Below are 19,106 nucleotides of genomic sequence, written 5' to 3'. Positions count from 1 at the left end.
AAACTAGATGACAACTCTGATGGCTGTTTTGATCCTGGAGATAAAGTCTCAACAACAAGAAATTCAACCAAAGATCCCAAGGTAGACCTTGTACTCTCCTGACAGGCCCAAGGGTAAGTATTCACTGACCGACGTAGCTACTGATGGAAGGGGAACAGACTTCTGTCAAGTCTCAAATCAAAACAGTCAAAAATGCGATTTCAAAAGTGTATTTGAAAGGAGATGAGAAATTTCAAGAATACACTCACATGGGACTGAGCAACTTCCTGTGCCTCATTCAGAGACAGAACCCCAGCCCACCCCCATATCGATCTGCTATTACATAGACCTACTATTTATCTCTATTTGCAGAACCTGTGGGAAGATGACCTCAGAATCCCTTACTAAAAGAAGGTCATTATTGAAACTGAACTTCAACCTTCCAGAGTCAACATAATTTCACAGTTTTACGAACACGAGTGTGGACTTTTCAGAACAAAATTCAAGGGTGGAACACATGAAAAGAGTTTTCATCTGGGGATAAGGGGGAAAAAAACAACAAACAAACTGATAATATGCATTACCTGTGTGGTGACCATGACTATCTTCAAAATCTGCAATCCCAGCTTCCAAGGAATCTGGTGTCTGGCTCGGTATTTTTCGCAAGGGTTCATGAAGTAAAACTTCAGGTCTTCCCTCAGACATTCTTCTTTCACCTCAGAATCAAGATGAGCCATTGCATTTCTGTCACAGAAGATCAATTTTTAAATAAAAAGAACCTCTTGTTCATCAGAAAGTTTCTGAGGGGCACCTGGACAGCTCAGTCAGTTAAATGTCTGATTCTTGGTTTCAGTTCAGGTCATGATTTCAGGCTCCTGGGATAGAGACCTGCATTGGGTTACACATTCAACATGGGGTCTGCTTGAGATTTTCTCTCTCCCCTATGCCCTTCCCCCCACTAGTTCACTCATTCTCTTTATATTTCTCTCTCTCAAATATTTTTTTAAAAAAAGAAAGTTTCTGAATAATACTTTCTGTTCATGTTCTTTACCCATCCTTACAAGCAAAATTCTCCTTTCAACCAGTGACTTCCTCTTCTCTTCGGAAATCTGAAAATTATTCAGGACCCTCCATCACTTGCCTTTCCACACAATTACCCACCTTGTTCAAAATGGCCACTGTCAAAATTTATAAGAATAGGGTTTTATTTGCAAGACTCTTCAATTCCTGTATCTTAACATATAGCATTCACCTGTCACTGGAATATTAACAAAAACTGGAAGGGACACTTTCATGATACACCAGGTATGAAATCACAGCAACTGAGTATGGACTAACAGAAATAAATTGCTGTGAAAATAGAGAATCTTTGTTCTAAAATGTGGTATGAAATGATTATGTCCCTTTTTTGATAATATACTAATGATAATAAGGTTCAAAAATGTAAATACCTTTAAAAACTTAAAATAGTATCTATTTATGCCTGTCAGGCATTTGTGTCACTTTACATTAGTAAAGTTTGCTTTTACTATTTTGAGGGTTTGACCTCAGGAACAGGCATGTGACTCAAGCTAGGCCCAAAAGAACGAATGAGTTGTGGTCTCAAAACTCTGATTGTATCTGATGGGAGAGAGGCCTACTAAACCTTTGCCAAATTGTGTGTGCAAAACAATCCACTGGCAGTGTAGAAAGTATTAGTACTTCTGTTTTATTCTTTATTTTTTTTTTTAGAAATTAATTTTATACTTTAATTTTTTATTCTAAGTCAACTCTATGCCCAACAGGGGGCTGAAACTCACTACCCCAAGATCAAGGGTAACATGCTCTACTGACTAGGCCAGCCAGTTGCCCCTATTTTATTCTTTATCTAAAAAAACAAAAGAAATCTGAACTCTACTAACTCATATAACATATAGGATAACAGTAGTATATAATCACATACAATTTATAAGTAGGTATACACACATTGAGAACAGGTGCTTGACTTTTATCATTGGATACATAATCAAAAAGCCTGGAGATCACAGATTTAAAGGAAAGGCTGTGAGTCTGCAGTTTGTGGAAGACACCTTGCCATCACAGAAGAGCAGGCCAGAGATTGGAGCTAACACAGAACAGACAAGAGACAGACACTAAGCCAAATGATAACACTTGAGTCCTTGGATCCGGCTGTGCTGGATTCATCCAAGACCTGCCATTCATCCCAAGCCATTCATCCCAAGACCTGCAATGTAAGCTAATGAATACTCTTTGGGGTTTATGCTAGTTTGAGTTAGTCTTGGGCTTCTTACAACAGGAAGTGTCTTGATGGCAAATTTAAGGATTAAATTTTACTAAGTTCGCAATCATTCAAGGTAGCCATTTCTAGGGAAGTTTTTATAATTGGGGGTCATTTGGGGGCATCTTTTCACCTGAAATATCTAAATGACCTATTTGTATACTGACTTCAGATCTACATTATCTACCTCAAGTTTTAAAAACTAAAAGGTGGAGTGGTGGGGGAGGCATTGCCTGGCTGGCTCATCAGTAGAGCATGCAACACTTGATCTCAGAGTCGTGAGTTCAAGCCCCATGTTGGGTGTGGAGCCTACTCAAAAATTTAAAAAAAAAATAAATAAATAATACGACTAAAAAGGAAAGAGTTTTTAAGGCTTATTTTAAGATTATTTTAAGACTTATACTCAGTTTGGGGCCCTGGGTGGCTCAGTGGTTAAAGCCTCTGCCTTCAGCTCAGGTCATGATCTCAGGGTCCTGGGATCAAGCCCCGCATCAGGCTCTCTGCTCCACAGGGAGCCTGCTTCCTCCTTTCTCTCTGCCTGCCTTTCTGCCTACTGGTGATCTCTGTCAAATAAATAAGTAAAATCTTAAAAAAAAAAAAAAAAGACTTATACTCAGTTAATAATTTTCTATCTTTAAATTGATTTTTAGATATCCTATTTCCAGAATAATGAGTAGGCTAGGTTATTTAGAATTTTCCTGCTGGGTAGGAAAAAGGAAGGAAGGGAGGAAGGGAAGGAAGGAGGGAGGGAGAGAGGTAGGAAAGGAAGAAGGGAAGAAGGAAAAAGGAAGGAAGACGGGAGGAGGAAGGGGGAAAGGAAAGAGAAAGGAAGGGGGAAGAAGAGGGAGGTTAGAAAGAAGGTCAGAAAAGAAAAAGAAAGAAAAGAGAAAAGACAGGCTGGGTAAAATGCATACATCTTTTGGGGGGCAGATGGAGAAAGTACCTGTAAAAGACTGAGGAGTGAAATGTAGACCAGTAAGTCCTAGAGATCTAATGCACAATATAGTGAATCTAGACAATAATGTTGTACTATAAACATCAAACTTGCTAAGAGACTAGATCTTAATTATTCTAACAGCAAAAAAGAAATGAGAATTCTGTGAGGTGAGAGAGGAGCTAACTATTGCTACAGTAGCCATTGTATTACAATATATAAATGTATCAAATCAGTTATATACCTTAAATTTGTACAATGTTATACGTCAAATATATTTCAATTTAAAAAACATATAATAAAGATGTTTCTAAGAACACTGAACAATTTAAGAGCAAGGAACTCCCAGTCTAGCTTGGGGGGATCCTGGAGAAGTGGGAGCCCACTGCCATTCATTCCCACTTAGGTTTTGTCTGCAGCCCCAGGAAAGGAGAATGAGGGAGCCAGGACTCAAGGCCCAAAGCTCACCCAAGATCTGACAGGAGACCCTCCTCAAATTGAGACAGAGATCCCAAAAGGGCCACCCTCTCAGAAAAATACCTTGCCTCACAGCTACCTGTCCCCAAACTTAGAGGGCTACAGAAAAGGCCAGAGTAGTTTCAATGTGAGAAAAGAGACAGGAAATTTTAAAAAATAGGCCCATCCTGAGAAATGATGCTCACGACACAGCCCTTTGAGCCTCACACCCCGAGGAGTCAGAGAACTTCAAACCATGAGAGCTTGCTCGGTTCAGGGGATCCAGACTGAGCCTGTCCTGTCTCCTAGCAATCTCCCACAGAACTCTCCAGAGGTTCATACCAGGATGTGGCCTCTCTAATGCTCTGCCACAGAACCTAAAATACACGTTAATCAGCAGGTCGTAAGATATAACCCAGCACACAAGGAAACCAGGTCCCTTGAGCAGTCTACTTAGAGACAGAGACCAGAACCAGGACCAAGTCTACAGGAATCAGACACGGGTTGGAAAGACCATCATGTTCAGTGTATTGGAAGATAAGAACAGGTAAAATTATCTCTAAGACCAATTTGGGAAAAACAAAAACTACTTTCAGAAATGAAAAATCAACGACCACACGAGTCTCATCTCAAGAGAAGGAGGAGACCTTTGCAATGTGTTTGCCTGCGTCCACTCTGGTCTGCTCTGGATCGGATCAGACCGCCTTACTGGGCACGGTGCTGAGACTGAGCTGGGTGCTCGGGACTCAGTGCTGGAGAGCGCCCCTGACTGCAGATGCTCGGCTCCGGGAGGAGAGAGAGAGTCCCCTGAGTCCCAAGTTACCACATAGCTCCATGAGGGCTGTACCCAGTGTGAAAAGCACTGTGGAAACAGGCCTAACTCTGACACAGGGGTTCACAGAGCCCAAGGGGAAATCCCCTCATAACACACAGGGGGTTGGGAGCACCTGACAAGGAGCACGGAGGGGGGCATTTCCCAGAAAAACATGGTATCTTAACTGTGCCTGACAGCAACATCCTTGAAGGTGAGAGTTCAGACCCCTGAGAACATGCCAGAAGAAATCTTCATGGGCATGTTTGAGCAGCACCAAATTTAGAGTTAACCACCATCGCTTTAGCAGACCTGTGTGGCTAATATAGTCATCCTGATGATTCACAGTACTCTTTCCATTTAATAAAAGGAAGAAGACATCAGAAAAGTTGTAATCAAACCCTCAGAACACAGCATGGAAACTCCTGCCTTGGTCTCTAGTGTGAGAAACACCATACTGAAGACAGAGATGGTTTTCTCGAAAACAGTGGAGTGAAACACAGAGCATTAGGGCAAACACTTAGTGAACGCCTTGTGAGCCCGGGTCTGCCAGAGACATTCCCCTGTCTTCCAGCTCAGTGCAGTAGAAAGGAGAGCTATGAATACATGAATGTACAATAAAACGTGTTCCATGCTGTAAATGAAATGTGCATTGGGCACCCCAGCCACAGACAACAGTGTCCCAAATGCTTCAAGTTGCTTCAGAGAATTATTTCAGCTGCTGGTTTCTTTGACTACTTGGTCACTAAATGTTCAAAAAATGGTAACTGATGTTAACATCAGCCTAAGAAACCTAATTAAGAAGATAATTCACAGGGGCACCTGGTTGCTCAGTCGGTTGAGTGTCTGCCTTCGGCTCAGGTCATGATCCTTGGGTCCTGGGAGGAGCCCCGAATTGGGATCCCTGCTCAGCAGGGATCCTGCTTCCCCTCTGCCTGCTGCTCCCCCTGTTTGTGCTCTCTCTTTCTGTCAAATAAATACATAAAATCTTAAAAAAAAAAAAAGATAATTCACACACATACAAAAAGTAAGAGATCATAAACATCAGGGTTTATTGTGTTGAATTATTTACACAACCCTATCCACCCAGAAGTTTTTCACTTATAGAGCAGCTGTAATACTTCTGGCATGGTGAAGGATAAAAAGAAAAACAGAAAAGCCAGCATGAAAAACTTTCCCCTCAAGCACACAGGAACCCTCTGGTGAAATAAAGGACAACACTAGCTGAATGCAATCAATAGAAATACAGAAAAAAAGAATTCATGTGAATAATAAAGTTATGAGATGGCTGTTTTTAGTAAGTCCAACTTAAGTTTAGAAATAACATCTGGGGGGTGGGGGCCGGGTAGCTCAGTTGGTTGAGCGTTCCGACTCAATTTCTGCTCCAGTCGTGATCTCAGGGTTGTGAAATGGAGCCCGGAGTGGGCTCTGTGCTCAGCGGGGAGTCTGTTTGAGGTTCTCTCTCCCTCCTCCTCTGCCCCTCCCTCTAAAATCAATAAGTCGATTTCTACCAAAGAAATAACATCTAAAGTTTGGAGGAAAAGGTAATGATATTTTGGTTCAAGAGGTCTGGAATCTCAAGGGTAATGTAAATGGTTAAGGTTTCCAATCGTTACTTTTCTAAGGGTTCTTTCTTGCCCTGGTCTTCCCAGTTTGTAGATCTGCCCTAGCTCCCTGGTCGGCGAAGGGTATTAAACACACACCCACGTACAACTGGACATCCTAGAACAAAAATAACAGTGGTGCGAAACAAACAAATGGTGCAAAGTGAAAAAGAAGGAAAACGAAAAAAAGAAAAGAGGCAAGAGAGTATCACTGGACTAAAACATCCCCGCATTTGACACCCACTGACATCCAACACCCTCCTGCACCACGCACCAAGCGGGGTGTTGGGTACAAGAGGCTGGAAGCTGCGATCCCAACTTTAGAAGCAAGAATTAAGTCAGCGGTAGAAACACTGCGAGTTTGATCACAGTGATGAAAATGCACCAACAGGTTGAGAAAGGGCAGAGAACTCATAACACAATTCAGGGGAAGAGAAACTGCACCATAAAAAGAGTTAAGGAAGAGAAATCGATGAAGATCTAAATTGGACCCATCCACTGCAGCATAGTCGTGAAGCTGAAATTGCACAAAATAAATAAGAACAGTCATGACTCATGAATTATTTATGTCTTACTAAACTATAGGAAATGCATGATCTGGATTATATAAGCTTAATAAAGAGAACTGTTGAAGACCAGAGTATCGGAGGGGAAAAGCCCAGGACTGAGGAGCATAAAAACAAGATCTGGGACAGGATGGAAATGCACCCACACGATAGGCTAAATGAAAGCCAAAGATGCTAAATGGCAAAGTAAACAGCACTTGGGAAAGAGAGAAGCCCGAGCCTGGGTAGTATGGGGAGAAGTCGCGTCAAAGCTACTGTCTATTACTAAGAAAACCTACTCTTCCCTCTGATAATCAGGACTGTGCAACGTCAGCTACACTTAAGGCTATCGTGTGACCAAGGACAATTCCGTCTTTAACAAATCAATAACTAAGAAAGTCCATGGAAGCTTGAAGTTTTAAAAAACATAAAAGGAAACAAGTTACCAGCAATTCTTAATCTCACAGGGGTCATAACCCCCTGTGAGAACCAGTGAAAGCTTTTGACCTTTGCCTCAGAAAAATGCACACACCAATTTCGATGATGGCACCTTGTTCCTATTCGTGTAATCAGCTCAGCAAATAAGCCAACCAGCCCAGGCTGCTAGTTTCTCAGCTTGCATGACCCTTACCCTACATAGAAAGAGGTAGAAAATACTATTTTCTACTCTAGTGGTATCCAAAGAGGGGTGTATGCACACAAGTGGGAGTTAAGGCCAAATACTGGTATGTGGGAAGAAAGGGTTAGGGCTTCTAAGTGGACTAACCTAGCAAAGCCAGAAGTGAAGATTTACAAGGTTTAATACAGGGATCACGCGTATCACCCAGAAGCTGCCCTCACTTGGTCAGAACGGTGGATGCCCGTGCCTCACACAGGTAGGCAGCACACCCTGGGGAAGAAAGCGATTTCCCAAAGTAGGGGCTTGATGGTGGTGGCCTCACTGACTTTCAGCATGACCCTACCACTAAAGGCTTATGTGGCCCCTTTAAGCACTTTTGAAGTATACTTTCCTGTTTAGTCAACCCTCACAAGGTGGGCAACGGACATAAAGGTTCTGGCAAAAAAAACGAGACTCACTGGGAAATGAATGAGGGCCCACATTCATTAACACCAAGAAAATGGAAACTCAAATATTCTCCTACTGCAAATTTTGCTTGCCATGAGTTTAAAAAAGATGAAAAGTCGATCTGACCTGGAAAAAAGAAACAGATTTATCAAGATTTATCAAGAAAACTCTTTAGGGGGTGCCTGGGTGGTTCTCTTGGTTAAGTGTCTGCCCTATCAGGCTCCACTCCAGGCATGAGCCTGCTTGAGATCCTCTCTCTCCTCTTCCTCTGTCCACCTCTAAAAAATGCTCACCTTTTTTATAGTAGATATGATTCTACTTACAATATACAGATACACATTCACAGAGGGTGGATGTTCTTTTAGTTGATGGGGTAAATTATCAAAAATCTTTGGGACTACTTCTCTAGTGTTTCAGGGCTCCAACCACACCTCGGGGGCTGTTCTTCTGTTGTCCCTGCTGACATTATAAACTCCTTAGCTTGGGGGGAGTTGGGGTTTGTTCCCCTAGCTCCTGACAGACATCCCTGCTTGGGGATTTTACATCAACGCAGTGGTGCTATAACAGGATGGTTTTCCTGATTCACAACTCTCTTACTCGTCCCAGGATGACAAAACAGAAGCAGGGAAACCACTTCCCCAATCGATGCTTTCTCTATTGGGACCAATAAGTACCACCAGCCTTCCAGAAACCCACATCTGGGGAGCGCTGTTTCATCTGGTCCCACCTACCCCCCAATGTCATCTTTCCCCCCCCCCAAACTTAAGAGTGCACATAATTTCAAAAGAACAGTAACAAACCTCACCCCTGATTTTCGCTACTTAGATGAAATTTCTTTCACGTTTCTCTTCAGTTATTTAGTATTTCTCAGTAATGTTCCACTATTTATTACTCTTTCAGATATTATCAATTTATATCCTCCTATGGAAAAGATGATTTTAGCTCTTCTATCTGCTCCCCACCAGCAAACATACACATTTACCTCCCCACTCATTGTCCCAATAAAATTTTAATAAAAATTTGGATAAATTAGTATTCAAAATTTACAAAGTGAATATGCAAATATTTTTCATAGTTGAGCCAGTACTACACTGTAATTTTATATATATATAAATTACATTTATATATAAATACATTATATTTATATATCGATATATTATATTTATATATAAATTATATTTATATAAGTAAATGTAAATTATCTATCTATCTATATAATTTTTCTTAAGTAGGTTCCATGCCCAACATGGGGCTTGAACTCACAACCCTGAGATTAAGGGTGGCATGCTCTACTGACTGAGCCAACCAAGCAATCCCCCACCCTATTTTTTATTCTTTCTTGTAAAAAGAAGATTTGGGTGTTTAAGTGCCTTTTTCCCCATTTGCTCAGTTTTCAGCATACCGACAAGGGCTCTGTCACCAAACTGGCTGAATCTGCCAGCTCCAATATAGTCAAATAAGTGGGGCAACTTGTCAGTTCGTTTCCACTCATCATTCCCCATACATCCTCTTGCTCCAACCTACACATTGGTTGCTCCTAATCCCTAGTAAGAGCCATCCATTTGGGAATTCCATTCACCTTCTTCCCAAATTGGATTCCGCATTTCCAGGACTTCCTTTGTTCCCTCATTTTTATGGCGAGTATCCATCTATCCCTGCCTGTGAAAGGAAACCTGGAAGGTAAATTTTGAGCCTTCCCTTGATAGACATTGCTAACTGCCTGCCCAGTATCCATTCCTCCCTTCTTCCTGATTTTGTTGAGGGTAGGGAATATATTCACACCCAAGAATAGGGTAATTCAATAGAAGAGCTAGGCCACACAAGGCCACTGTTTGCCAACTCAGCCACACACAGAGTCACCTGAGGGCACTTGAGAACCACGGAAGCCCAACTTCCACCCCCAGAGATTCTGGCCTCATTGGTGGGGGTGCAGCCTGGGCATCTGGGTGAGGGGAGCTCTTAAAAACTCCCCAGGTTATTCTACTGTGCACCCAGTTTGAAATCCTCTACCTGACAGATTACAGTTTCTGTCTCGTTATTTTATGAATGAGACAACTAAGGGTCCCTAACGTTGCAACCCGCCCCCAAAGAATCCAAGTGGCTGACCCCGACAGTTATGTGCAAATAAACTAGTATTTCAAATACACTTTCTCCTATTTAGAAACGTGTGGAATTTAGCCGACAATAGGATCCTAGTCCCTAAGATCAGGAGACTTCTACACGGTCATGTTATCAAAATGAGAAAGAAAAAACAGGTGAAGCCATCTGATGGAACAAATCCAACATTTACTTTGCTCAGGGTCTCTCCGGGCTTCCGACTGTCTAGAGCAAACCCTTGGTTTCCGTCTGTTCTGCCCCAGTGGAACTGCTGGAGGTGCGCCCTCTCCTCCCGCGGGCTCCAGTTGCCACTTCTCAGGCTGCAGCGTAAGGGCTCGGCAGCATTTGACACAGCTGACCACTACATGCCCTGGGACAACCTCTTCTCTCTGCTTCTAGGTCACCCCACTGCCCTGGTTTTTCTGCCTACCTCACTGGGCATTTCCCGGTCTCCTTTGCTGGCTCCTCTCTCATCTGAATTCAGTTGCCAGAGTGCCTCAGGACACATCCCAGGGCTCCTCCAGCCCCCGCCCTCTGTCCTCCCTTCTAGAAGACTTTGCCCAGTCTTGTGGCTTTAAATACTACCCACATGATGTGGACTTTTCACATTTGCCACTCCAGCAAGTCTCTCTCTCGAACAGACTCCCTTATCCAAACTCTTCCTTGAAACTCCACCCGCCTGTCTAAGAGATTTCTCAATCAACTCCCACCCCTTTCTCCACCCATCTGCTCCACCCATCTATCCAGATGTTTCAGCTGTAATCACTTCCCCTATCAGTGGTTCCCCACCTTGGCTACTGCGTAGAAGCACCTGCGGACTTTTAAAATGTTTGAGTTCCTGGCTTCCAGCTCCTAGACATTCTGATTTAACTGGGGCCCAGTATGAGCTGAACATCAAGATTTCTGATAAGATTTTCAGGTGGATTCTAATGGGCAGGAAAGTGTAGGAATTTGTGCTCCAGAGCCCTATGATGGATCCTCCTTTTCATCAATCCTCACATCCAATTGATCAAGTCTTCCTTCCTTCCTTCCTTCCTTCATCATGGGTTAGTCTCCATCTCTCTCTCTATCCAATGCAGCCTTCCTGGTCCATGCCCTGTCACTTCTCACTTGATAACTTCAACAGCCTTCCACTTTCCCACAGGTTAGCCAGAGGGGTAATGTTAAAAGCCCAAGTCAGATATCATTTCCCTGCTGAAAACTCTGTAGTGGCTTTCCCCAGCTCTCAGACTAAAATCCAAGCCCCCCCCTTCCCAACCACGTCATTGCCTAAAAGTCTCCTGCCCCCCTCCTTCCCACACCCACCCTTCCCCTTCCTCACTACCCCGCTGGCCTCCTTCCTAGCCCTGGAACATCCTGATCTGGACATATGCATTTGCTGCTTCACCCGTCCTTCTGCTCTGCCCAGCTCTCTGCATGCCTGGCTCCCCACTGCCTCTCCCATCAATGAATTTCCTTTATAACTAAGATCACATTCTTCATTGGTCTTCCCTACAAGAGAACTGCATGAAGGCCCGGTCTTGCTAGTCACTATATGCCCTAGCATAGAGCAGAGACCCTAACACATAAGAGGTGTTCAGTGAATGTTTGTTTGGGGAAGAAATAGGTCGAGGAAGGAGACAACAACATGAACATTTCTTGGCCAGCACCTGATAAAGTGAACTAACAATAATACCAGCCACAGAAACAAATATAATGAAAGCAATACAATAACAAGAGTGCAAAGTCTAAAACACAGGTAGGAAAATTTGAATTAAAAATATACTCTAAATGTTTGCTTAGCCAAGATACATTAGAGAGTTTTAGGTAATTGAGTTGCTTGGTTTGCTGACAGAAACCCTATTTTGTTTCACTTAATATTCCTAAAGTCTTTCTAAAGAATGAATGAGTCCATGAGTTATCATGAAAACTCACAATACATTGGGGGAGAGAGAAAAGGAGTGTCCTCCTTGAAATTAAATGCAAAAGTAAATCTTAGATACATTTAAAAAAATAAAATTGGTTGGAGTATATGATAATAGGATCTTTAAAATAGGATTTGACATGGCCTTTCTAAAGATGATGAAATTTACATGCCAATGAAGACTGAAAGATCTTTACACAAACATCTAAGATTTCAAGAAGTTAAAAGACAGAATGGAGAAAAGGTCTGCAATATATATGAACAGGCAGAAAAGCTTATGACCTATTATCTGTAGTAGAGAGTTCTCAGCTATTAGTAAGAAAAAGACAACCCAGTGTAATCACAGGCCAAGGATCCGAACAGGACAGTGAACATTTAACAACAACAAAAATGGACTAACAGACAAATTGGTGAAAATCTATCTAAGTTTTATTTATCATAACGAGAACAAAACTCTATTGATGGAAATGTAAATTTCTGAAGGGCACTTGGGACAGTAACTGGGATCTACGAATCGAACTTCTATGGATTTATGCCACAAATGTGGCATAACAAAAAACAAGATGGGTTTTCAAAGGGGGTGTGAGTTTTTCAGAACAAGCACCAGTCAGAATCATGGCTAAAAAAATGTTCACTGTAACCCTACTGACAACTTTGTATTGGCCTAAAGATGTCTATGCATATTGTTAATTTTAAGTTACAAAACAAATATATTGAGATTCTATCTTTCCAAAAATGTTGACATTTATATCTGTAATTAGGCATCTTAAAAGTCTAGAAGTGCATAAACCAGGAAAAAAAGTCTTGGTAATCTGGTGAAGTCGTGTTATATGTAATTTTAATTTTCTTCTTCAAATTTTCCACATTTTCTTAATTTTTGGTGACTGACATACAGATTCTGGAGTTACCATTATGAGTTAAAATAAGCTATGTCAAAAAGGTTCTAATAATACATGTAATCCAGTATTTCCCTGCCCAACATTCATGGGGGAGGGAGAAAGTGGGGAAGTCATGCAGAGGCTGAACTGCGGTGTTTCTGGGGGTGGGGGTGTCACAGGGCAATCTGGCAGATGGAAGACTTTAGAAAAATCCCAACAAACCACACTGGGTTTTTTCTTCTACTCCAATTTTTTTTTTAAGATTTTATGTATTTATTTGACAGACAGAGATCACAAGTAGGCAGAGAGGCAGACAGAGAGAGAGGAAGGGAAGAAGGCAGAGAGGCTCCCCACTGAGCTGAGAGCCTGATGTGGGACTCAATCCCAGGACCCTGAGATTATAACCTGAGCCGGAAGGCAGAGACTTTAACCCACTGAGCCACCCAGAGGCCCCTTCTACTCCAGTTCTTGCAATGAACTGATTTTGTCATGATTTGAAGAGTTGCTGAGAGAGAGAGAGAGGAAGGGAGAGGGAGGGAATGGATGGGAGGAAGAAAGGGAGAGAGAAAGAAAGTGATCCAGACAGCTAAGGCTCTGGGGTAGTTAGGCCCTAATTAAAGGAAGTCAAGGAGGGGGAAAAAAAAAAAGGAAAAGGAAAGAAAGTCAAAGAAAGAAACCTTGGTTACCCTCTAAGCATAGCTCTCCGAACATAAATGATGTGCCCATTCTAATCCTGAGAAGCACTGGGAAGAAAGACTGAATTTTTTCATCATTTTTCCATCATAAAGAATGTGCATGCTACAACTTTCAGGAATTTCCCTAGACATGACCAACCATGTCACTAAGTTCCTATAAAATCATCTCCCATCACCACTTTGCTGTCTCTGAGCAGCAGAAAAGCAGAACTAGTCTGCACATTTTAAAAAGTGCTTGTTCTGAACAAGGCACACCCCTTTTGAAAACACATCCCGACCAATCAGCTCTCTAGGTCAGAGATAAGTAAAGCAAATCTCCATTCTCAGCAATACAGGATTCCCAAAGCACTTAAAGCTAGAGAAGATGGAGCGCTTGGGTGGCTCAGTTAAGCCTCTGACTCTTGATCTCTGCTCAAGTCATGATCTCAAGGTCCTGAGATCAAGCCCCACATAGGTTCTGCGCTGGGCACGGAGCCAGCCTAAGGGGAAAAAAGGCTTGAAGCTTGAGAAAATGACTAGAATTATGGCATTCCTTACATTTTGCTTTCTCTAACATATCAATAAGTGCCCAATTTAACATGGTCATGCTGATGCCTATCCCTAAGGAAAAGTAAAATTAAAAGCCACAAAGCCATAATTAATCATTTTCTCCTCAAACCACTGAATGAGTTTACCTTATTTTTAGACAAGCCCACCTCCGTGTCGGTTGAGGAATCCCCAGATTCACCCTATCTCTAACAATTCCCTCTAGTCACCATAGGTGACATGATTTTTTTAAGCCCATCACTTAAATTATGGGTGTCCTGGAGTTATAGCAAGGACAGTATTTCCAAACCCTTAGCTTCACTAGTCACTAGTTATTGCCTGACAGATGCTTTAGGCTGAAATACCAGATGTATTCAAGGGGAGATCACCTTCAAAGAAGAAAGAAAGCCATCTCCCAACAGAGGGGACAGGAATATTGGCATCCCTCTCCCCCCTCAAAGCTGTCTTCTCACCCTGGGACTTGGGGGGAGGGAGAGGGAAGGCGGCAGAGACCCAAGATCAAAACAGAGTAGAGCTCAGCTAGGGGTAGGCTAAGGAAAATGGGATGAAAACCCCCAGATGATTGCCAAAGCAAACCAACCAACCAACCAAAACTTGGCTTTAAACATCTGCCCCTGAGAAGAATATTGCAGCCTGAGTAAGAAAGAATGAAGTCTGGAAATAAAATTTCTTTTCTCTATGAATGTCACAACACGTGATATCAGAGCTCCCTAAAGGGAGCTCTCACTCTTCAGAAATGACACAGGGAAACTAGAACAGCCCAGCCTCAGGGAAGATCCTTCTTCTAAGTTTCTGGCCAAAAGGGTTTCTTTCGGCCACTGATTTTACTTTGAAAGTTGTAGCCACAAGAAGCCACCTGTTTTCCCACTAAGCGTTGAGGTTTGTCTTATCCTGGGTTTCACTTCACTGACAGAGACCGAGCCTGAAGAGCTCAGCTTATGAATATGATCATTCCTGACTTTCAGTTCTCTATTCTCTGCCACTCTGTTCGAAATTTGTCTCCCTACATTTCCTCCTTGCTTCATTAGAAAACATTTTATATTTATTATTCTGTTGTTAAAAACACCACTTTTGATATGCTCCTCCTTGCAAGAAAAGAACACAGCCTCCTCAAATACTTCATCAAGATTTACCGATTTTTAAGGGCAGGAAATTAAATAAAATTGGCACCATTGTGTTGACCTCTGCATAGGAGCAGTCAGGTGAAGAATGGAACATGGGTGTTTTTAATGGGTCCAGGCCACAGAACCTGGTTTAGGGGAGGTTTGCTACAGAAGACTAAGTTTACAGTCATGGGAGTTTGACTCAAAGTATGAAGAGGAAGATGAGCTAGAATCTTGAGACTGCTGACTCAAAAGGAAGAAGCTACTGGATTCCCCCACACTTGGGCTATTTGGTTAGCACATCACAGAGGTGGTGAGCAGTTCCTGAAAGTGTGAAGCCCACATCCCACCTCTGCAGAGAACGAGGTAGCTGGTCCCTTCAACATAAAACATCAGAATTCCTACCCTGATGTTCTAGACAACTTCTCCACCTGTCTCTTAATGACCCCTTCTTCCATTCTCAATGATACAATCCGATTTCTCACCAGCACCGCACAACCAGACACACGCACGTATATATTTCAAATCTGAATCCCTTCGAAAGCTATTTCTGGGTATAGTTGAGTACATGTTCTGCACTGTAAGAATGGGAGCCTCTGGTAGGGAAGGAAAAAATGAAACAAGATGGGATCAGGAGGGAGACAAACCATAAGAGACTCTTAATCTCACAAAACAAACTGAGGGTTGTGGGGGTGGGGAGGTAGGGAGAGGGTGATTGGGTTATGGGTATTGGGGAGGGTATGTGCAATGGTGAGTGCTGTGAAGTGTGTAAACCTGACGATTCACAGACCTGTACTCCCGGGGGCAAAAAAGACATTATATGTTAATTGAAAAAAAAAAAAAAAAAAAAGAATGAGAGCTTCTGGAGATACTCTCTGGAGTGGATGCAAATGGTTAACTCCTGGAGGAAATAGGCCGAGAAAAATACTGGCATAAAGATTAAAAAAAGAGAAAGATTATAGACCACACCCACCATAAGCACCAGCCTGTTTATCAGTCCAAGCAGAACATCATAAATAAAGCCAGAGTCCATTTGTTCCCCCTTTTAGAACAGGGGTTCAGAGCTAAAGCAGATGGGAGAAATGTATCATTTCTGCCCATCTGCCCCATTAAGATAGACACCTAGTATTAAAAGAGATGGTCTTTTTTTGGTGTAACACTAACCAGTATCCAGTTGTCAAAAAAGTTGTACCAAAGTTATGTCTTCTCATTCAAAACTGACCTTGCAAAATTTGTCTCCCTAGTCTTCCTCCTTGCTTCATTAGGAGATTTATATTTATTACTCTGTTGTTAAAAACGTCACTTTTTTTTTTTTTTTTAGATTTTATTTATTTGACAGAGAGAGAGAGAGAAATCACAAGTAGGCAGAGGCAGGCAGAGAGAGGAAGAAGCAGGCTCCCTGCTGAGCAGAGAGCCCGATGCGGGGCTCGATCCCAGGACCCTGAGATCATGACCTGAGCCGAAGGCAGAGGCTTTAACCCACTGAGCCACCCAGGCGCCCCAAAAACGTCACTTTTGATATGCTCCTCCGTGCGAGAAAAGAACAGGGCCTCCTCAAATATTTCATCTATTTCATCAGGATATACCGATTTTTAAGGGCAGTTAATTAAATCAAATTGGCACCATTATGTTGACGTCTGCATAGGAACAGTCAGGCGAAGAGTGGAACATGGGTTCCACATACGCTAGAAAAGCATATGCCACCCTTGCTTGGAACTACTTATCTGGACAGCCAGCAGAGATCAAGTAAGTGCTTCTCCTGAATTCTGGCTTTCCTTGCTAGCATTAAGTCCGTGTATAATACTGAGAATGCCACGCAGGAAAAGCAGGAGAGTCTCTACACTATTTTAAGAAAATTGAACGGCCCACCTCTATATTTGTTTTGTGAGCAGAGGTGGGGGAGCCAAGGCCTGTTTGTACTCAACCTCCCCCACCCCCCACCCCCGGGCTCAGCTGCGCAGTTGGGTGGTTGCAGCTCTGACCACGGAGGTGGGGCCCCTTGGCAGCATCAGCCCGCTGAACTGTACGCCTTTTCATAAAAGCAGAGGAATGGGGGTTAGCCGCACTATAACCCTCCCACCTGAGGAAAAGGCCTGTTTGTTCCGGAAGGCAAAGCCCAGTCTTATTTAACCAACTGCAAGCAGTGAATGTAAGCACTCCCAAGGCCCCAAGTAAGCTCTAGTTTGGAACGGTAAAGGCATCCACTTGAGGAGAGTTCCTCCAGAATCTGACATCCTGAAAGGCACAGCTCAGGCACCTCACCTGATCGTTGGCCTGAAAACACCTGATCCTGTCTCGGGCTTCCCGGCCCAGGGAAACTGATTAAGGCTGCGGGGACAGTGCCTCCGCCTTCCAAACTTTCCACAGCTTTCGTTCGGGGTTCCGAGCAGGAAAACTCGCTCAGTGCACACGCATCTCGGCCTTCCCGGGCACGCCTGCCCCAAAGTGGGAGCCCTTCCAGGCGGGCTCCCGTCTCTTACCCTTCTTGCAGCCGCCGGGGCGCGCAGACCCGGGCCCGGGGGTGAGGACGGCGGCCGCCGCGGGGACCGCGCGGGCGGCGGGACCGCAGGGCTCGAGTGCGCGCCGGGAGCCCAGGGGAGCGTGGCCCTGGCGTTCCCGCCCCGCCCCCGAGCCACCTCCTCCACCTCGTCGCCTCCCGCCGGGGCAGGGCGGACGGGGCAGCTGGTGGAGAGCTTCTCAACTCGGGCCCTGGGGCACTCTTCCCACGTGGAACCCGGCGGGCCTCTCGGAGCCCCGAGGGCAGGAGGCAGCGAAGCGGAGGCCGGCGGGGGCGGTGGGAGGTGGAGCGGAGGGGCGGCCGCCAGAAGACCCCGGGAGGAAAGCAGCCCGGGGAGGGGGCCGTGGTGGGGCCCCCGGGGAGGGACCTGGGATGCTGGAGAGCCGGGCGGAGCCGGGCGCCTCGAGGGTACTGACCTGCCGCGGCGCCCCCAGGACCCGCCTGAGGCTCCGTTCCACGCGGGCAGGTCCAGAGCCTCCACGCCGGGAGGCATGGTGCGGCCCCCGTGAGTCAGGAGGCGGAGGCCGAGGGTGGGACGGCTGCACCTGCCTAGGCCCCGAGGAATCGGCCCGAGGCCCCCGCCTTCTGGTCTCGGGTGATGCTGGGAGATGCGGCCGGCGGGCCGCACGTTCCGGGAGTCTGTCGCGAGCTCCGGCTGGGGAGAAGCGCCGTCCAAAGGGAACCGGGTGGTGGAGCTCCACACTGCCCCCGGGTGGCGGGGGCGCGCACTGCCTGCCCTCCGAGGCCTCCTGCTTTTCTGTGCTCCGGTTTTCTACACCATTCTGCGCGCTACTGTAGTCATTTCTATTTTGATAGTTTCGGGACTCAGTGCCAAGCCGAATGCTGGGCACTGTGGACACCGGGATAAGAAAGAGACGGTCCTCTCCTCTAGGGCTGTGCACCACTGGCAAGTTCACTCGGGTAAGTTCATTCGTTAGACCGTGTTTGTATTCTTAAGTACACGATCACAAAACTCGGCGCAAGGGCCATGTCCCGGAGATATTAAGCGCTACGGACGCACGAGAAAAAGAGAAACGAACCGCCCTTCGCTGGCGTGGGGAAGCTGGAGCGGACCCTCTGGGCAGGGAGCGCGTGTCCGCGTGGCCCTGGGCGGGACAGAGGGATCGCGCAGACGTGCAGGACCCGAGCGGGGGACTGCAGCAGCCCGAACCCCCGCCTGCTGCTGCCGCTACTCTTCCCTCCCAGAGCTCAAAGGAAAGGACACCGGCCTGCTGGAAACCGGGCAGGAATCTTGGAAATGAGGTTCTCGGGCACGTGCTCAAATGTCATGCTCAGCTGCGGGTAATGTTGACTTAGCAGTTTGGACCCGGCCTCGTTTCCGGGGAGTCCTATTCCTTCCTTCCCCGTGGTAGTAGCAGTAGCAAAGTCCTGAGTTCAGGCGATTTGGATCGGCAAGGGCATGAAAGGTTTCTGGGGTTAGCTAGGGCAAAGAATATTTTGTAATTATTTTAGTAATTATTTTAAATTATTTTAAATTGGGGCGCCTGGGTGGCTCAGTGGATTAAGCCGCTGCCTTCGGCTCAGGTCATGATCTCAGGGTCCTGGGATCCAGCCCCGCATAGGGCTCTCTGCTCCACAGGGAGCCTGCTTCCTCCTCTCTCTCTGCCTGCCTCTCTGCCTACTTGTGATCTCTCTCTGTCAAATAAATAAATAAATAAAATCTTTAAAAAAA

The 19,106-nt window shown here is 44.8% G+C and overlaps 1 protein-coding gene across 6 annotated transcripts in view; it reads right to left on the bottom strand.

Annotated features, from left to right (window-relative positions):
* The window catches only part of MCOLN2 (mucolipin TRP cation channel 2), a 53,857-nt gene extending 35,796 nt beyond the window's left edge, over positions 1-18,061 (bottom strand). The window contains exons 1-2 of one of the 6 annotated variants that reach the window (XM_046011747.1): positions 17,830-18,061; positions 564-723 (exon numbers count right to left, since the gene is read on the bottom strand). In XM_046011747.1, the coding sequence (XP_045867703.1) occupies positions 564-723; positions 17,830-17,906 (237 nt within the window). In that variant the 5' untranslated portion in view covers positions 17,907-18,061. The other 5 variants (XM_046011762.1, XM_046011781.1, XM_046011755.1 and 2 more) reach the window with 5 other exon arrangements.
* Positions 18,062-19,106: the final 1,045 nt, after the last annotated feature.

The sequence above is a fragment of the Meles meles genome, chromosome 1, assembly GCF_922984935.1.
Source record: "Meles meles chromosome 1, mMelMel3.1 paternal haplotype, whole genome shotgun sequence".
Lineage (NCBI taxonomy): Eukaryota > Metazoa > Chordata > Mammalia > Carnivora > Mustelidae > Meles > Meles meles.
This window is presented reverse-complemented; position numbering and strand designations above follow the sequence as displayed.